Source organism: Rhinolophus sinicus, chromosome X, assembly GCF_036562045.2.
Source record: "Rhinolophus sinicus isolate RSC01 chromosome X, ASM3656204v1, whole genome shotgun sequence".
Lineage (NCBI taxonomy): Eukaryota > Metazoa > Chordata > Mammalia > Chiroptera > Rhinolophidae > Rhinolophus > Rhinolophus sinicus.
The window spans coordinates 82,651,421-82,671,440 of NC_133768.1; the positions used below are offsets into that span (position 1 = coordinate 82,651,421).

The 20,020-nt window shown below is 43.4% G+C and overlaps 2 protein-coding genes across 2 annotated transcripts; one reads left to right on the forward strand and one right to left on the reverse strand.

The window, feature by feature from the left end:
* Positions 1-1,323: 1,323 nt before the first annotated feature.
* On the reverse strand, positions 1,324-2,549 carry RNF113A (ring finger protein 113A). Its single transcript, XM_019717030.2, has one exon. It carries the CDS (start codon positions 2,401-2,403, stop codon positions 1,372-1,374), a length of 1,032 nt encoding a protein of 343 aa, XP_019572589.2. The 5' UTR covers positions 2,404-2,549; the 3' UTR covers positions 1,324-1,371.
* A 71-nt stretch (positions 2,550-2,620) lies between these two features.
* Positions 2,621-6,436, forward strand: NDUFA1 (NADH:ubiquinone oxidoreductase subunit A1). Its single transcript, XM_019717032.2, has 3 exons — positions 2,621-2,820; positions 3,730-3,819; positions 6,284-6,436. Exons 1-3 carry the CDS (start codon positions 2,719-2,721, stop codon positions 6,302-6,304), a joined length of 213 nt encoding a protein of 70 aa, XP_019572591.2. The 5' UTR covers positions 2,621-2,718; the 3' UTR covers positions 6,305-6,436.
* Positions 6,437-20,020: the final 13,584 nt, after the last annotated feature.

Below are 20,020 nucleotides of genomic sequence, written 5' to 3' on the forward strand. Positions count from 1 at the left end.
CATGTATCTCATTTATCCCCAGTACATTTTACACATTGTTGTTGTAGACATTGAATTAAGTGAGTTTATGATTCTGAACTCCTCTAAAGCTGGGATTGGGTTAATCCTGAAAGATCAACCCAGTGCACTTTTTTTCTTGTACTCATCACACCTGTCACTGATGTCTAGCTCCATGAGGACAGGGGCTGTGTCCATTTTGTTTAATAATATGCTGTATGCCAAGCACAGTGCCTGACACAGAGTAGTTGCATAAAGGATATCCTTAAATGGATGAATGTGAATAAAAAACAAGACATCCAACTTAACCCAGTTTATTTTTGCATCTGTATCCTGGGATCAACCCAAATTCTAGCCAGATCAATAAAAATTTACTGATTATTTGGCCTACCTGGACTCCCTGCCTCTTGTCATCCATCTCCCTGCAATCTACCTGATAGCCTGCAACACAGTAACATTAAAAAAGTCTGATTGTGTTCCCTTTCCCAAAACTCTTCTATCTCCCCATTACCTACAGAATATAGTCAAAGCTCCTCAGCTTGGATTCAAGTCTTTGGCCCTAATCCCCTTTTGAAAATTCTCTGCATTTATTTATTAAGTGCTTATTATATGCCAAACACTGGGCTAGTCACTGAGGAGTTCACAAACTAATTGGGAAGGCAGGGACATAGATTAACTTTAATAGAGCATGATCTGTGAGGACAGATAGTCAGACAATGGATTATAAAATACTAGATTTTTGACCCCTGCACATTCGCAAGTTCAGTCTAGAACTGCAATGTCCAAGACGGTGGCTACCAGCCACATTTCAAGTATTCCACAGTCCCAAGCCAGTGGTATCATATTGCACAGCACAGCACAGCATAGATCACTTCAATCATCCATGTTAGGAGAGGTTACTACAGGTGCTTCAAGGGGAACAAGGACCATTTTCCATACATGCACTCTGTGGTGCTAGCCACCAGTCCCCCAACCAAATTCATCCACCCACCTTTCCCCCTTGGCTGGGGTGTACTTTGAATTAGCACAGTCTCCCAATAGAAATAATGCATGAAAGTACTTTCATAAATTATTAAGTGATACAGAAATGTGACAAAATAAATAGATTCGTTTTTTTCTTTTCATCACAGCTTTGGTTATTTCAAGCAAATTCTAGCTCTTCTTGAACTCCCATTCCCATAATTTATGCCAAAGTGTTCTGAAAAGTTATACACAGGCATTTATACCAGTAAAAATCCAGATTATACCTACCTCGATGCTTCTGTAAGCCATCTATGCAGGACCCTACTTCACCACCTGCTTTTCCCTAGGAAGGAAGGACACAAATTAAAATTTTCAAAATATTTATTTTGAGATTGGAGAATAATGAGAAAACTAAGTAGTGGGAATTGGACCCTCATCCGGGTCCTCTGGGAAATCGGAAGTACCACCCTCTTCTGCAGCTCGATACTTCTCCAGTTTAGAAATCACTTCTTTCGCTGGATTGAAGACGCCATTGGTCTGCTGGTCACAGACATAGCAGCGCGGGGTGGTGCGGAAATGCTGCAGCGCACAGCTCTCGCAGAAATAATGCCTACACTTGGTGACAACTGGGTTTTGGAAGGTCTGGCGACAGATCAAACACTTGAATGGTATTTCCTCATCATCGCTTCCTACTTCATAGTTTTCGTCCTCATAGACACCATAGCGACCCTCATCAAGCTCACGTTCGATCTGCCACCCATGCTTGTAATCTGAACGATCATGGAGGAATTTGCAGCTGTCTCCGAAGCCGCAAAAGCCAGTCTCCTTGTAGTCTTTACAAATGTCAGGCTGGTAATCCCAGCGTACGGTGGCACGCAGATGCTCGGGAGCCCGGATGGGGCCCTTCCGCACCATTCCAGAGGAAGCATTGCCCATAGATGTATCCTTGGGCTTCATGTATTTCTGGTAGTTATTGATACCCCGATAGATCTTGTCATCCTCCTTGCCTCTCAGCTCCTCCTGGATCTTCTGGCTGCGCTCAAAGATGGCTTGTGCGTCACGTTCCTTCTCTGTGTCTAGCTCGTAGACAGCAGTCGCCCCCATATCCTCTGGCCCCACGGGTTTCGCCGAGCGGGTGGACTTGTAGACCACACCGAGACTCAAGGGCTCGTTCTCCTCCTCCTCCTCCTCGCTACTCAAGTAGCCGTAAGCCGCTTTCTGTTTCCCACTGCTGCGGGTCTTCTGTATCATCGGATTGTGGGTCGCTCGCTTCTTTTCTGGGCGAACCACAGTGCTGCCTTCGTCACTGCTACTGCTGTCTCCGGGCTCTTGATCGCAGACCAGGCGCTTCCGGCGGCCTGCAGCCCTTTTTTGACCCGGCTTTTTGAACAGGAAGGTGCACACCTGGTCTGTCGCCTTTCCTGGAGAAAATTGCTCTGCCATTTTTGAGTGCCGAGCTCCGAAACGGCTGCGGTGTTCTGGGCTGCGCTGGGTCGCTTCCCGTCAGTACACGTAGTGCTCTCCGAGGAGAGTCAGGAGAGCAAAATGGGTTACGGAAAGACGACTGCGGAAGAATGGGGATGCGAGAGTGCAAGAGCGTGACACTCTTGAGCCGTGTCGGACCCCGTCGTTTCCTTCGGAGGAGTACGTGACCCCGCCCAGCCGCGGGCTGCCGCGGGGCTTACTGGGAAGCGACCGAAGCCTGGTCACTTTTAAGGGTCCTGGAAGTTATTGTTTGGCCTTGGTAATCGTGCCGCGATGTGGTTCGAGATTCTCCCCGGGATCGCCGTTATGGGCGCATGCTTACTCATCCCCGGAGTAGCCACTGCGCACATCCACAGGTTCACTAATGGGGGCAAGGTAAGGCGTCTTCTCCGGGCCGTTGGTCTCCGCGGATTGACGTTACGCAATGGGCGGTGGAGTAGGGAGGCCATTAGCGTCCGGAGCCTCTGTCCGAAATGGGGAATACCAAAGTCAGCCCTCCCCTTTTTTCGTATTGCCTATGAGCGGAGGTTTGCGGAATGAAGCCCGATGGAAACCACACTGTGCTCTAGCAACAAACAGCTAGTTGCTGGGTGGAGAAGAATGAGGCAGAGGGCCGAGTAGAGAGAGATTCGGTGGCTGGGAGTGTAGGAGAGAAGTAGGTCCAAGCTCCTGGGCAGAGGAAGGAGGCGTCAGTCAGTCTTGCCCCCACTCCCTCCGATTTCTAATCTTTCTTACTCGACTTTCATTCTAACTCCTCCTATTCATATCTTGGTAGCTTCTCGTTCTTTACTTCTTCCCCACCCTTACTTAGGTTTTTACCTTGCCACTTTTTATCCCCCATTTTCTCTTGCAAGCCTTTAGGAATTTACCGCAAGATCCTGTTTTTCAGCATTGTAATTTCCCCCTTCCTAGTTCTTCACATCATCTCTAGCGTACAGAGTATAAATATATTTGCCTTTTGTTTTTGTGATTGCCCTTTACATGTGACCTACAGATGTTGTTTTGTTCTCATTAGGGTCCCAAAAGCAAACATGTCTTTAAAGTCATGTCTTTAAAGGGGGTGGGGGTTGATGCTGGTTAACATAGAATGTGTAAAGGTCACGGTTACCGTCGTAATTCTAAAGTTTAGTGGTCCGATTGTTTTTAGGATCCTGGCTTTATATTGTTAATTTGGTTTTCATTTCAGTGATGCTATTTTTCTGGAATGTCACTTCTTAAAGTTCTAAGATTCCTCCATTGGGTCACTCATTTAAAAACCACAATAATGGTTTCTTTTTATTGTAGGAAAAAAGGGTTGCCTATTATTCATATCAGTGGACTTTGATGGAAAGAGACAGGCGAGTCTCTGGAGTTAATCGTTACTATGTGTCAAAGGTAAGATGGCTCTGGTGCTAGCCACGTGTCAGGGTGGAGGTGGGTTCGGTACTGTTTTGCCAGAGGTTTTACAATGCTAATTTAATTAGCATTTTCTTGTCTATTAGTGACTTTGAACAGCCTGATCGTTTGTATTTCCTTTTCTGTGAATTGTTTGCCTATATACTTTGCTTGTTCTCTTCTTGCTGATTTATAGGGTTTCTTTATACATTATGGATCTTCATCTTTTGTCTCTTTTATATGTACAACTATTTTCCCAGTGTCCTATTTGTCTTTATTACTTTATGATGTCTTTCATCAGATAGTAGTCTTTAATTCTGATGTTCAGTTTATATTTTATCATTCTGGATTTTGGGATTTATGTCTTGCTTACAAATGACTTTCCTACCCAAGATTATAAAAATATGTCCTTCCAATTTCTCCAAATACTGTTACAATTTTTTTTGTTTTTCTTTTTCACATTTAGTGCTTTGACCCATCTGCAGGTCATTTGGGGGGTATAATGTGAAGCCAGGATTTAACTTTCTTTCCAATAGATAGCTAGTTGTCACAATTATACATTTATAGAACAGTCCATACTTTTTATTTGAAATACCACTTTAGTAAACTAAATTTCCATATACACATGAGCCTGTTTCACAAATGTGCTCTTTACTCCATTGTTTTGCCAATTACTGCACAAATATCATACATATGTAAAGAAATCACTATAATTTTATATTTGATTGAATCATGTAAAATTGCTGTTTTTGTAGGTGAAAAATGGCCAAGTAGTAGTGTTTTCATATGTTTTAATCTAATGGTATGTTCAAATATGTTGTAGGAGTTGATCCTCATTATTCTTTTAAAAAATTTTACTTTTTTATATTTTCTCTTTGCTCATTTATTCCTCACAGTGAACCTAGGTAAACATTAATTCCATTTTATGGATGAGAGAACAGAGGGTCACTGATTAGATACTACTGTGAGGACTCAACCTGGGCAGTCTACCTCTCAGTATAGTGTAATTAGAGAATCTAATCTAAAGAACGTGATGACAGCTATCTTCTCATCTAGAGCAGTATTTCTCAAAGTATGGTCGAAGAATAACCATCAGAATCATCTGGCAGCATTTGGCTGGAACGGCCATCTTCCAGTAATTCGCCAAAATGACCAACACAAAGGGAAAGAGGAGAAGCAACACTATGTTCTCTAGGCCTTTTTAGAAAACATGGAGTTGTTCCTTTGACCACATACGTGTGAATCTACAAGAAAGGTGATATTGTAGACATCAAGGGAAATGGGCACTGTTCAAAAAGGAATGCCACATAAATGTTACCGTGGCAAAAGTGGAAGAGTCTACAGTGTTACCCAGCATGCGGTGGTCACTGTTATAAACAAACAAGGGCAAGATTGAATATGAACTAATATACGTATTGACCATATTAAGCACTGTAAAAGCCCAGTAGCTTCCTGACAGGTGTGAAAGAAAATGATCGGAAAAAGAAGGAAGCTAAAGAGAAAAGTACTTGGGTTCAACTGAAGCCTGCTACACCCAGAAAAGCATACTTTGTGAGAATCTATGGAAAGGAGCCTGAGCTGCTGGAACTCATTCCCTATGAATTCATGGCGTGATGAGTATAAAAAAATAAGACGTCTGTACTCTTAAAAAAAAAAAAAAGAATTATCTGGCATATGAGTAAAATGCAGATTCCCAGGCCCCTGGCCAGACCAAATGAATTAAGGATTTCTGCAAGGTGGTTCCTAGGACTATGCAATTTTAATTTCTCTCAAGGTGATTCTCCCTGCAGTAGTATTACTGTGTTATTTTAACACCTGGAAGAAATGTCATCACTGATTAATCTTTTACTTTATAGTTTCTGACATATTTGGTTGTGAACTGAGTAAGATAGTGGGACTTCTGAATAAATAGTGTCATGCTTACACAGGGCAAGAGTTCTGGAGTTGCGGGGGGGCTTTGAATTTGAATTCTGGCTCTGCTGCTTCCTTACTAACTTAAGCAAGAGACTTTTAACCTCTCTGAGCCTCCTTTTTCCATCTGTAAAAAAGTGGAATGAAGCTATTAGTATCTTTCTCATGTTGGCTGTTATTTTGTAAAATGGTTTCACCGACTGTCCTCTGACTCTCTGAGAGTGCTTTATAGAAGGATCTAAATGGTAAAGTGTTGCTTGACATTAGTTCTGATTGGGGGAAGGGTCTTTTCATATTTATTATTATTATGTATTTATTATTATTATGATGTATTTGCTGCTGTTAGAAAATGAAAACTAGAAGTCATTATATTATTTCTTACTGTAGTGATTATAAAATTCAGTCCATTTTGTTCCAGTTAGAGAAATGTGGGATGTGAAAGTACGTCCTTTAATAACAGAGAATGCCATTCGGTGACAATAGAAGTAAGAGTACATGTACATCTTGGATGGGAACAGAATTCTCATGTTTTCCTTTTTAAACTGTTTTTCAGGGTTTGGAGAACATTGACTAAGGAAGCATTTTCCTGATTGATGAAAAATAACTCAGTTATGTGCATCTACACCTGCTAGAAAGTTATGCAGTGTATTATGTACCATGTAGTATATTATGTAGTGTGTAATAAAAATTAAAAAGTAAAATCAAAGATTTTCTTTACTTTTTAAAATAGTACTACACAAGATCAAACAATCTACCAAGTGTAGCTTTATCACTTTGCCTAATGTGTCATAAATGATAGTTGTTACTATTGTAACATATTGGAAAACATTTTTTTCTCCCCCCCCCCCCCCGCCAGTTCCTTTTCTGCTTGAATTCAACAGTGTTTAAAATCCCAGGTAGGATGCTTTTAAAACTGAGATTGCACCTTTAGCTTTCAAGTATTCTGTATCTTAACACATAGCATTTGCCTAAATGTTGACTTTCGGTTTAGTGTAGAGCAGCAACAGGTCATTATGTTTATTAAAATGAGTGTACTGACCACTTGAAATGTGAAGATCTAAAAAGGTAACTACTGTAAAGATGGTGATACTCCATGTTATAGATCAACAGCCCAGGTGACTATAGGACCAAGTGAGAAAACTGAATTGTTTTTCATCTCCATCGTTTATCCAGTTGAACATTTGTTCTGCTGATCTTACATACCTGCACTGTGGTTTCCATCGACCTCATCTTACAGGGCAGGGTTTACAGACCAAGGAGATGGCATTCACACCTAGAGTAATGCTGTCCATAGTGTGCCACCCTGTGATGATGGAACTCTTCAAGGAAAGCCATGGTCATGATTACAAAGTTAATACAACTTCTGGTCTATATTTAGTGCTGCACCGGCCTCACTTAGTTGATAGTTTTGAGAACTATCACTGGAAAGGAAGAAAGAGGGCAGGTAGTTCAGACAGGGTACATAAAACTAATAGACAATATTACTACATCTGTTATCATTTGTGGCGAGCCAGCCGCCACGAGTTGAACAGTTCCTGACAAGGGGAGTGGGAATGAAAAAAGGCACTCACACATATGCTAATGCGGCCGGTCTTCAGTGGTCCTGAAGCACCAGGTTTATTTTCTCTGCTGAATTTATACCTTTTGAGTACATGCAAGCTCACAATCACAAAAATGCATTACATCATTAACAGTTGATTTTTTAACTTTTTCACAGAAACTTACTTAATCACTGAAACTCCCCAAAACGATTGTCCCATGACAGAATCCATCAATTACCCTGATTAGCATCACTATGTCTTGAAACTGGTTGTTCCCACTTCATACCTTAGCAGTTCGTAAGCACCCTCCAGGTGCAGGCAAAGACAATGCCTCAGGAGCACAAACCGGTTATGCATTAGCAGAGCCATTAAGGCTTGCAATTAGCTTTAACCATGGCTCCCCACATCTCCCCCTTTTTTATTTTATATTTTTGAGATCGTGTCTGGCTTAGGTGGTCAGTACAGACATTTTGACTTACCCGTCATTGGATATCAATCATCAAAGCGATCGACTCCTGTCTTAGGTTGTAAAACGCTTACTGATCATTACCCGTCATTGGCTACCGATCTCCTTTGAGGAAAGCCAGAGACAGCAGAGGCTTTTCCCAGGCAGGGGAAGGGAGGCAAGGCCTCTTCCCATATTTTTCTAAGGCAGCTCATTGGGGGTCCCCACTCGGTTTTGCCTGGCTTAGGTTGTATCTCCCTTGAGATATCTTACCCGTCTTTGGCTGCAAACCATCTTTTGGGGACCAGACAGAGAGACATAAGGTGTAAAACATAAAGATAAGCAAAGTCCTAAAAAGGCACAGTCTCACTGACTTTTTTTTTTTTTTTTTGCTAAGAAAAGACATGGGGGGGACAGTCGGCTAGGCTGCTGTGTGACTACATCTCCCCCTTTTTTGTTTTTGAAGCATGAGAAACACAGAACAATAAACAGAATAGCAATATCCCCAGCAAAAACCCTCTACCCAAAGTCTTTATCCATTTAACAGGGTCTGAAGTGGAAAGTCCTTCTGCAGCTGTGGAATGTGAGAGCTTTTTTACACCCTAGGGGCGTGGATGGGTATCTATAGATGTCTTTTCTTCTGTGGGCTGTCGCTCATGGTATGGTTTAACACCGACCAGGAATTTACAAAGGTTTTTCTTCAGGACCTGGAGAAATACAAGCAAAGCCTCTTTCCCATGTTATCTCGCGGGGAGAAGCAGGATCAGCTTCTTCACGTAATATTTTAAACAAAGGTTGTAATTCACCAGTTGTCAACTGCAACTGAGGTCTAATCCAATTAATGTCTCCCAGTAGCTTTTGGAAATAATTTAATGTTTTTAAACAATCTCGCCGGATTTGTATTTTTTGAGGCACAATGGCCTGAGGCATTGAACAATATCCCAGATAAGAGTAAGGAGGCACTTGTTGAATTTTTTCTGGGGCTAGAACTAGCCCATAATTGTGGAGCTTTTTTTGTAAATGAGCAAAAGCAGCAAGCAACTTTGGTTCACAAGAGTGGGCAAGAAGTATGTCATCCATGTAGTGGATGATGTAAATATCTGAAAATGCCCTTTGGGTAGGTTTTATTTTAGCTGATACAAATTTTTGACATCATGTAGGGCTACTAGCCATTTTCTGAGGTAGCACTAGCCAATGATATCTCTTAAAAGGTTTTGTAAATTAACAGAAGGAACACTGAAAGCAAATCTAGGGCAGTCATCAGGATTTAAAGGTATAGTATAAAAACAATCTTTCAAGTCCAAAACAATTTTATATGTGTTTTTTGGTATGGCTGTAGGACAGGGCAAGCCTGGCTGTAAGGCTCCCATTAATTTTATGGTTTTATTAACCTTTTGTAAATCTTGTAATAATCTCCACTTACCAGATTTTTTTTAATAACAAAATGGGAGAATTCCAGTGGAATTAGAGGAAGCAATGTGTCCCTTTTAAAGTTGCTCCTGTACTAGCAGTTTGTAAAATCTTTTGTAAGGGGGACCTTTGATCTTTTACGCCTGATAATTGTCTGATTGTCACAGGTGCTAAAACAGGGGCCTCAGGCTGTGGATCCAGCCCTGCAACTACACTTGGAGGAGAATTTAGTTGTAATCTAGGCTTTTATTTTTATTGAGATTTTAATAAAGGCCCAGTCTGCCGAGCCTTTCAAAGATAGGGTATATTTTAAAATGCTCTGTGGACTCCCCTTGCTTGTGAGCTTCTTCACAAGCCATTTGGAGCGGCGATTTTACATCAAAGGAATCAGATCCCGGTTTAACATAACCCGGTGGAGGCTGTGTGGGCATATCCCAGACAGGAGGCTGTAATGGAGGGTCCCTCATTCCAGTCTCATCGGGGGGCGGTGCTGAAGGATCAAATGGAGGATCCCTTCCCCCCGGATTCCAGGGATCTCTACAAGAGACTTGTGAGCCTCGAGGACCGTTTTCCTCATTTTTTGAAACCTTTAGTTCTATTAATTGTCCCTGAATCTTTTTAATCTGTTCTGACAGTGTAAGAAGAGCATCAGATGTCGGTCCCTCTTCTTGGGCCATAGCCACAACAGGGGGATATTTCTCCCTATCATACTTGGCAGCCTCATCCTCTAATTCTTCCTGATCTTTAGGGCTCAAATCTTTCCATATGTCGTCTGGAAACTCTTGAGCAACCGGCTCTTTATTAACTTTAAGAACTCCTCTAAAAACTTTGCGCCTCCTCCTCCTCCTCATCGCCGCTTGTTTTACTTTCTCTAATTTACATTTTTCATTTTTAAGGTTCATACAGTCCCGGATCAAAGTCCACAGTCCAAATGTTTCAATCGGAACCTGCTGAGGCCCGTGGACAGTGTAAAAATCCTTTAATTGTTCTCCCACTTTCTGCCAGATTTCCAAGCTGACTGTTTCTTCCTCAGGAAACCACGGACAGACTTCTTTTATAAAGTCTATGAATTTATCTAACTGCTCTAGGCTTACACGACTACCGCGAGCGGCAAGCAACTTCCTAAGTCCTCTAACATACAGGTCCTTGCTGGTTGCGAGACCCATCCCTTTTCCCTGACTCGGTCCTTCTTTCACACAGAAATCACCCAGGTGCCCGTCTGGCCGTGTCCCTTGCGGGGCTAAATCTGTCTTAGCTAGAGGCGCTCCGGTATAATCCCCCGGACCGGTGGGTTGTAAAGCCCAGTCGCCGTTATGCCGTATGACAGAACCGGAACCGCAGATTGGGGCCCAATCAAGCTCCGTAACACAAAGTCGTGGAGCTATCATTCACTCACACACTCATTCGACCGAGGGGACAGTGCCGTACTCACCACGCATCTACTGATAAGCTCCAATGAGCCGGGCCCTTCCCACGCGGTGTTCCTCACTATTACCCCTATATTCAGGTCCCTGTTCGGGCGCCACTTGTGGCGAGCCAGCCGCCACGAGTCGAACAGTTCCTGACAAGGGGAGTGGGAATGAAAAAAGGCACTCACACATATGCTAATGCGGCCGGTCTTCAGTGGTCCTGAAGCACCAGGTTTATTTTCTCTGCTGAATTTATACCTTTTGAGTACATGCAAGCTCACAATCACAAAAATGCATTACATCATTAACAGTTGATTTTTTTAACTTTTTCACAGAAACTTACTTAATCACTGAAACTCCCCAAAACGATTGTCCCATGACAGAATCCATCAATTACCCTGATTAGCATCACTATGTCTTGAAACTGGTTGTTCCCACTTCATACCTTAGCAGTTCGTAAGCACCCTCCAGGTGCAGGCAAAGACAATGCCTCAGGAGCACAAACCGGTTATGCATTAGCAGAGCCATTAAGGCTTGCAATTAGCTTTAACCATGGCTCCCCATAATCATTCCACTGTGCCTCAAGGCAGGGATCATCCACTAAATTTATCTCCTTAGGTGAATGTATAGTGAGGGGCTACAAAATGACAGGTAAAGATCAGTTTATTGGGTTCAACATTAGGGTCTGAATTCTTCACCTCCCTTTTGTGTGGCACCTGCTATGAAATTTAGCCTTATTTTTATACTCTACAGCCAGGGAGTGAACCAGATTAAAGCACTTTGAAGCTAGATTATAGTCATACTTTGTAGTTTGCATCTCTCTTGATTTTTAGCAAGTGCAGTTAGCCAGGAGGGTTTTCTTTGAGCAGCTGTGGCAGATGTGGCCCAGCCACTGACCTTGGGTCCATAGGTCTCTTGCTCTTAAGGCCAATTGAAATGGTGCTTGGGAAATGATGCCATTAATTTGGTTGTATTCACTATCTTCAGTTTTTAAATCGATATTGTATTCACATAGCTCAAAAATCTTAACAATATAAGGTATTCAGTGAAAAGACTTGCTCTAATCCCCTGCCTAGCACCTGCCTCACTGTCACACCACCCGGAAGGGTCTCTTAATATTTTTCAGTCTTCCACATTGGTAACATCTGACAGTTTATTTTATGTCACTTGTTTGAAAGAATTGTCCTGTTTGAAATTATATCCACCAGGCTGTCAATTAGTTTTGGGGTCAAATGAAATAGTCAATAGGAAATGACTGAAAAAGCGTAGAGGAAGCCATGCACATTCAGAAGGGGGAGGAAGATGGCCCTGCCCTTTGGGAAACTTTTAAGTGAAACATGTATAAAAAAATGGAACATTTTATTATCAGCAATTCCAACTTTTAAGGACACTTAGACATTTAGTCCAAATTCTGATTCCTCAGATGAGGAAACAGGTTTGAGGATGGGAAGCAAAAACTTAGGTAGCTAGTGGCAGAATTGGGACTAGAATCCTGGTTTTATGACTCAACCTAGTGTGCTTTCACCTGTCTTATGGTTCATTTGAATAAACACTGCTGAGTAAATGCCACATGCCAGGCACTGTGTCTCAGACTTGAATAAGACACAGCCTTGCCCTTCAGGAGCTCACAGACAAGAGTGACAGATAGTTACAGGATGGGGTGACGAATGCTGTAACAAGTTTGCAGAGGGTACTCTGGGAGCACAGATGTGAGGCTTGACCCAGCCTTCCGTTAGGGAAAAGGAAAGGACTTAGGGTAGGTTTCCACCTGATGCCTGCACCAAGTCTTGAAGGTTGGGTAGGATTTATGAGATAAACAATTGACAGAAGGATACTACATACAGAGAGAACAGCATGAGTGTGGGGACACAAACTAGCATGGCTCTGGGAACCATCTACGAGCAGTTGTGCAGAGCTAGAGCCAAGATTTTGAGTTAGGAAGTAGAGGGAAAAGGGACTGGAGAGACTGGCAGGGCCCAGAACTTGAAGGGCTTGGTATGTCTCCCTCAGGGTGCCGGATTTTCTCCTGAAGGCAGTTGGGAGCCTCTGCAGGAAGGAAGCATGAGAGGTGGTGACTTGCATACATCTGCCTGGCTGCTCTGCAGAGGCTAGAGGCTAAAAGGCAGTGGTTCTCACCCCAACATGGGGAGTTGGGGAAGGTGTTACTGACATCTAGTGGTTAGAGCCCAGCAATGCTTCTAAGCGTCCTACAATGCACAGGACAGCCCCTCCTCGGGACTGTTGTAGGTACCGAAAGTGTCAATAGTGCTGAGACAGAAACCCTGAAAACTAGCAGGGTCTCCATCAAGAAACACACCCGGAAGTATTTTTTAAAATTCCTACTTATTCAGGACTATATGGGAGCAATCTACCTTCTCCCACTCCTAGTTCTGCGTAGTAAGTCAGAAAAGCAGAGAACCATACGATTTCACTGTATGTGGTATATAAACCAAAAACAACAAAAGAAGAAGACAAACAAATGAGAAACAGAAACTCATAGACACAGACAATAGTTTAGTGGTTACCAGAGGGTAAAGGGGGTGGGGAGGTGGGAGATGAGGGTAAGGGGGATCAAATATATGGTGATGGAAGGAGAACTGACTCTGGGTGGTGAACACACAATGGGATTTATAGATGATGTAATACAGATTTGTACACCTGAAATCTATGTAATTTTACTAACAGTTGTCACCCCAATAAACTTGAAGAAAAAAAAAGTTCCGATCCCAGGTTCTTGGCTCATCTGCAAACCTGAACTTTTTTCCCAAGGATGTATCCCAACTCACTGGGGGTGATGTGCCTCAGACTGAGAAAGCAAATAACAAACTTTCATTTCTGAGGAGTTGATGTGTGATGTTGGGAGGATTGGGAGGACCTTCACATCAGGAGGCTCCACTACCTGTCAGCTGTATGATCGTAAGAAAGTCACTTCACTGCTCAGAGCCTCGGATCTTCCATCTCTCAAGTGAAGATAGTATGTCCTCTGCATACATCTCTGAGTATCTGAGACTGTCATGAAGTCACGTATATGAAATAGCTTGTAACTGTTCAACCCTGTGCATGTGGAAGGGATCATTGCTGGTGTTGTAAGCACCCCGTAAACAGCTATCCAGTCCATCCCCAGAGCCCCCAAAGGCACCCAAATGTGATGGTGGGAGGACCCTTGGGGCAGTTTTGGTTCCCTCCTAGAATGAGTGATCACAACTGAAGTATTCCCAGAGTACTGCAAACAAAGACAACAGACAATACTAACCTCAATTGCTCTGAAGGTATTTTCTGAAAATTGGAAAATCCACCTTAATGCCACTGAGAGAACTGAGTTCCTGGTTACCCCTCAGCAGTTTCCACTTGCGATCTTTTTAAGGGAAAGTGGTGAGTGGGTGGGATTGACGCTCACAGTACTCAACAGGAAGATTCTGGATGAGGGTGGAGGTGGAGTGCGAGTTAAACGTCACTTAGTTTTCAAGATTTCGTATCACTTTGATACTTTCTTTTGTGACCTGAGAACTCAAATTATTCTGCTACATTCTTGTGAGACATATGGAACAAATACAGAGTTTTTCCTTTCCAAATATGTCAATACACATTTTGGATAGCTAGAGACTGGCACTCAGCTTCTTGGTTTGGGTCTGTGTATGCTTGTGTAATGCTCCCCTCTTCCTCCCACTTCATCCACACCCCCGGACCAAGTATTTCATCTCTGAGGTATGCATACTCAGGAGTATTCTTTTGTGATGTGCTCTTCCTTGCTTTCCAGACAAAGCTGGGGCAAACCCTACAGCACACTGAACTGGGGTTGAGAATATCTTTAAAACCTTCACATTTTGGTACATTATTGGTAAAAGACAAGAGAAGGACATTTTTTTCTGTAAAGAATAAATCCAGAGCTGTTTGTATAATCTTTAGTTGTTAAGGGTGTCTTTGGCATATCTGTGTACCCTCTGTGTTTGATGCTGTTGGCTGTAATAGATCTTCCCCATCCCCAAAGGCTCTTTTGCAGTGAAGAGCCAAATCATTGCTTTAGGGATTTGTACAGTCTTGATTCAGGAATAGAAACTTAATTATTCTTTTCAGGGCATCACAGAAAATGGCCTAGCAGATCTCATTTGTGTAAACCCATGTAACTGCTGCTTTATTAGTTTGAACACTTTTTTTAAATCTTTTGTTTCTTGGCAGGTATCCTCCTCAGTTCCAGAAAACATGGGAAAACCGATTATATATGGGCTAGATAGTGGTCAGGTAAATAATTTACAAGCAAATATGCAATTTCAATTATGACCCCAAAGAACTATAATTTCAAAGGCAATGGAAAAAAGGTAGGGAAGACAGTGGAAACCCTGAGCATTACTGCCCCAAGAAAACAAAAATGTTTCCCATGTGTTTAAGATGTTCTTTGGTGTACCTTGCCTGTCCCCCTGTGTGCCACCTATCACACAACTGGGAAGTGTCTTGTTTCATGCAGCAGACAGTTTTCCTTTTAGGCCTAATGCTCTTTGTTTCTGCAGGCCAGAAAACAGTGCTGCCCCCAGAAGCCCACTCTCCTCTTACTTCTAAGAGCCTAGTCTTTGGGGTAGGGGAGGTTATATCTCAAGGCAACCCTGGAGTTTTCATCCAGTGCCTGTAAGTGCGGCCCACAGTAGTTACGCCTGTGGATCAGAACATCAAGGCATTGCTATCACAAGTCCAGGCATCCTGGAACAGCTCTGCCAGCGTACTTTTATTCTGAGCAAAGCACTGTTCAACTCACCCACCCTGTGGCAGAGCTGCATTCTTGAGCATGGCTAGAATGTTCTGAGAGGTCTTTGTGACATCATGACTCAGGGGTCTGGCCATATGGGACTGGCCAGCACTGTACTTAGGGCCTTTACTGTTGGAGGATGGGCCTCAGTTTAGGAAAGGCCCTGGGCTCCTACCACCTGTTTCCTCTTCCTGGTACAATCTGGTAGCCCTTTAGATTTGAAGCAAGGTCACTCAGCCAGTTACTTAGAACCTGCCCAAGTCCCACATGCCTTGCTGCATTTGACTTGCTAGTTTTCTTTTCATGTGAGCACACCTTATCTCCCCAATTAGATTGTAAGTGCATTGAGAATGTGAACCTTCTCTTATTCAGCTTCACTTCCCCACAGTGCCTGCCACCCCTTAAAAGATATGTGCTGGCAGACTGGGTTCACTTGACAACAGAATGTCAACATTAGTCCAGAGTTTCATCCCTGAGAGCTGACAGCCTTGCTAGGCATAGGCAGGGAGGAGGGAAAAGGAGGAAGAGGGAAAAAGAATAAGGAGATAAAAAGGGAAGAGGTGACAGGGTGTGCATGAGGGTATAAAGGTGGAGAGGGCAGAAAAATGAGGGAATGAACATGACTTAAGGGACACAGGTGGGAAAAAAACATAATTCAAGGCACAGGGTGTGGAGTCCTGAAGAGAGGGCCCTCTTCTTTGTGTTCTGATATCAGCCATCCCTGCCTAGAGGCCTCTACCCCAGTTGTCCTCAATTCAGGAATAAGTTTACAGCGTGGAGACCGGTAAAGGTCCTGAAAACAATTCTCTCTAGTGAGCACCATATCCGTGGGACAAATTCGCCCCAGCTTCCCAAAGGCGGGGCAAGTGAGGCCCTGCCCTCTCCCCACTGGGGGTCTGTCCAGCAAGGCAGCTTCGGTGCCCAGATGGGCAGGGCAGGGCCTTCTGAGCCCCCCAGCCCGCCCCTCCATCTACCGTGACCAGATGCCATACATGCTTACAGGACAGACGCACTCACCAGGGATCGGCCTGCCATCTCAAAGGAGACTCCCTAAGCATGGTCTGGAAGACCCATGGTATTCAGCGGTGGCTTGTCTTTGTGTATAGGCTCCACGTTCTCTCCGGTGAACGGTGGGCGCATTGCTGGCCCACGCTCTGGGCCAGGAGCAAGGAGGGCTTGGGGCTGCGGAGAGGCAGGCAGCCATGACGCCAGTGGAGGCTGTGGGTGGAGCAGGGGCATCAAGGTGGGGACTAGGGCTTGGGGTTTCCCAGCCTGCCCAATCTATTTCTTCCCTGAAGAAGGAGGGGCTGGGCTGGGCAAGCCTACAGCCAGCAACTCCTGCACAGCCCCACCTGCGCCTCTCGTCTCTCCCCTCCATCTTGGGGATTCCAAGCCCCTTCTCCACACTTACCTGCACCGGGGAGAGCAGTGCGCGGTTTGAAAGAACCTGTCCTCTGCTGCCTGGGAGTTCAAAAGGCTTCTAATCCGGAGCTCTGAGAAGCTATAATTTGTCTCTTCAGTGAGGACATTGGTTGGGGGTAGGAGGTCAAGTTCTGGCCCTGCGGAGTTTAAGTTCTTGCTTCAAAGAGGAGCCTTTCTAATCACCCGGGTTATATCTCCTGGCTTCCTACATGAAAGCATTTTGCCCACAAGGAGTTTCTCATCGCTTGCCTACATTTCTCTCTCCCTTGGGCAATTAAGAATCCCACTACCAGCCCTCTCAGGCCAGGTCCTCACCTTGGGCCTCTCACCAGTGGTCTCAGGACTTCTTAGATCTTACTGCACTTGCACACAAACGCTAGACAGAAAGGAAGATGGAGCGATGTCCCTTTGGAGTGCAGTTACTGTGGGGCCTAGTGTTTTCAGTTTCCCCCCATCACCCCCAGGGAATCCAGGGGGAGAGCAGAGCTGTGCATGGGGTCTGCTGTGGCACTAGAAGGTTCCTAGCAGTTGGTCTGAAGGTCTGCGTGGGAGTCAGACCAGTGAACAGAACTCAGGCCAATCATCATCATCATCAGGAGCATTCAGTAGATCTGGAGCCTGCGTGCTCACCAATAACAGTGTCCACGCAAGTCCTCCTCCTGGCTTTGTTGCTGGGCACTGGGCTGAAACAGTGGGCACTCGAGACACACCTGTCCCTGGAGTACTGAGAAAATTCTCCCAGCTTCAGGGAAGCAGTGGGCTCCTTCTGACTCCTTTCCTTTTTTATTCCGTCTGTTGTGGTGAGTCTCTTCATCGTCATGATTGTGATAACTAATGTTTATTGAGCACTTAGTGTGTGCCTGTCCTTGTTTTGAGTGCTCTATATGAATCGCCTCATTTCATCTTACCAGTCTTATAAAGTGACTCCTGTTAAGATACCCGTTGTACAAATGAAGAAGCTCAGAGAAGTGAAATAACCTGCCTAAAGTCACAAAGCCAGTTCATGGCAGAACAGGGATCTGAAACTGTCGAAGCTGGGGAGACTTTCCCCTTCTCCCCTTAGTTCTTTTGCCTGGTCAAATATTCAAATGACACAACAGATTAACAGGAGAAAATCAAGTTTTAGTACATGCACATGCAGAATTTATATAAGCATGAAAATTCTGAGACAGTGAGGCAAAATGAAGTATACCTGACATTCTGGACTAAGAAGAGGGAGGCAGGGGTCTGGGACTTAAAAAGGAAAACAGGCAATTCATGGTAGATGAGAAACAGCAAACGTGGTAAACAAAGTCTTGCCAGGCCATCCAGAAACAATGGGACACAGAGGGGAGTCTAACAAACAGACTTTTCAGGTTTCTCCCTGTCTGCCACACTTAGTTCATACTATGCTAAGTTTCCCTTCCTAAAGCAGGTTTTTCTATCTGAATTCTCTTAGGTAAGGGGAAGGTAAACAAACAAACAAAGAAACAACCTCTTTGAGTTTGTTGGGCTTTATTTTCAGCTCAAAATAATCTACGTGTCAGGGTGGCACATCCTGAGGACACTCTTTCTGGACCCCTATAAAACCCTCTGTGATCAGAGATTGTTCGTTGGACTAAGCCACATTACCTTTGACCCTTCTCCCCTCCCAATCCTATTCCTCTACGTCACTAGACGGTGTCTCAGCAATAGGCTCCCTCTGTGTGGGACCTCAATGTATGTGATGTCTTCCAGGCAGTGAGTTCAGCATTTCTTCCTGGATAAAGACACTTAGCAAAGCACTTTCCTTTCTTTGTTGGGCTTGAGATCAACTGTTTAGGGTGAGAAACCAATCACTCCATATACAGAGCACAGTGGTTGCGGGCAGCGGCCAGCCTTGGAGATTTCATGGATTAATAAAACTGAGTCCTAACATAAGGGGAACAACTTTTGATTTCACCATTTAAAAGAACACTTTGTAGTACTACAGCTATTAATAATAATAGTAGAAATAATAGCTAACCATTATATAGAGAGCTTATATGCGTATATACCATGCATTGTTCTCAGTCTTTACATGAATTATCTGATTTGATTCTCACAAAAAAACTATTCTGTATCATTATTATCCCCATTTTATAGACAAGGAAATTTAGAAATGTTAAATAAATTGTTCCTGGGACTGTGCTGATAACCATTATGGTATAAGTTCATCCTTGATTCATAAAAGACATCTTTGAAAACACTCAGTGAATGAGTGGGGTGCACCAAATATGATGTATGTTCCCTCGAAAATCCAAGAAGAATACCAAGTACCTTATTCCAACTAATCTAAGACACCATCAACTGAAAGGTACACCTTCATTTATATTGCACTATGAATAATTTTAAAAAATACTATCAATTAAACCATAGTATATCATTGATTGTAAGATGAATTCCCATTTCAGAGATGTTAAATTGTGGGGAAAAATATTGTGAATGTACTAAGTGCCACTGAATTGCTCACTTTAAGATGGTTAATTTTGTTATGTGAATTTTACCTCAATAAATTCTTTTTTTAATGTGAAGGAAAAAAAAAGATATTTTTGAAAATAAGCACACAAGGGAGGTCCTAACCTCAGAATTTGGGACTAAATAAGTAAAAAGTTCCTTCAGTGGCGTGAGACAGCTCTAGATTTGAGTTTTAGGCAACTTCTTTAACACTTTCTGTGCCTCAGTTTGTTCAACTGTTTGTTCAACTGTAATGAAAATACTAATACCGTGTTTCCCCGAAAATAAGACCTAGCCGGACAATGAGCTCTAATGCGTCTTTTGGAGCAAAAATTAATATAAGACCCGGTTTTATATTATAAAAACTTATTATAAGTTTTATATATAAAAATATTATGTTATATTATAAAACCGTGTCTTCTATTATAGTAAAATAAGATGCATTAGAGCTGATTGTCTGGCTAGGTTTTATTTTCCGGGAAACAGGGTAGCTCCCTCATGGGGCTGCTGTGAAGAGTGAGTGACTTAACACACACTGAGCCCTTCACACAGTGACTGGCACATATTGAAGCCTCCAGTACATACCAGCTGTGAGGCTCATTGTTGCTATTCCCTCTAGCACAGTCCTGCAAGGTCATCTCCTGCTGGGTAGAAGCTGGGTATGGACACTACAACTTGGTCTCATTTTGGAAGTCAGATTGTTGCTGTGACTGACTAGCCCCCTCCATAACTAACAGAAGTAGTCAGAAACATTTGGGTTTTGCTTCCCATTGGTTGAAACCGGTGTTACCTTGGCAGCACTTGTAAACATTCCGTCTGGGAATCCTGGGGAAAAGGTGCTGAGAAACTCTTTCTAAGCTTCCCTGGCTAC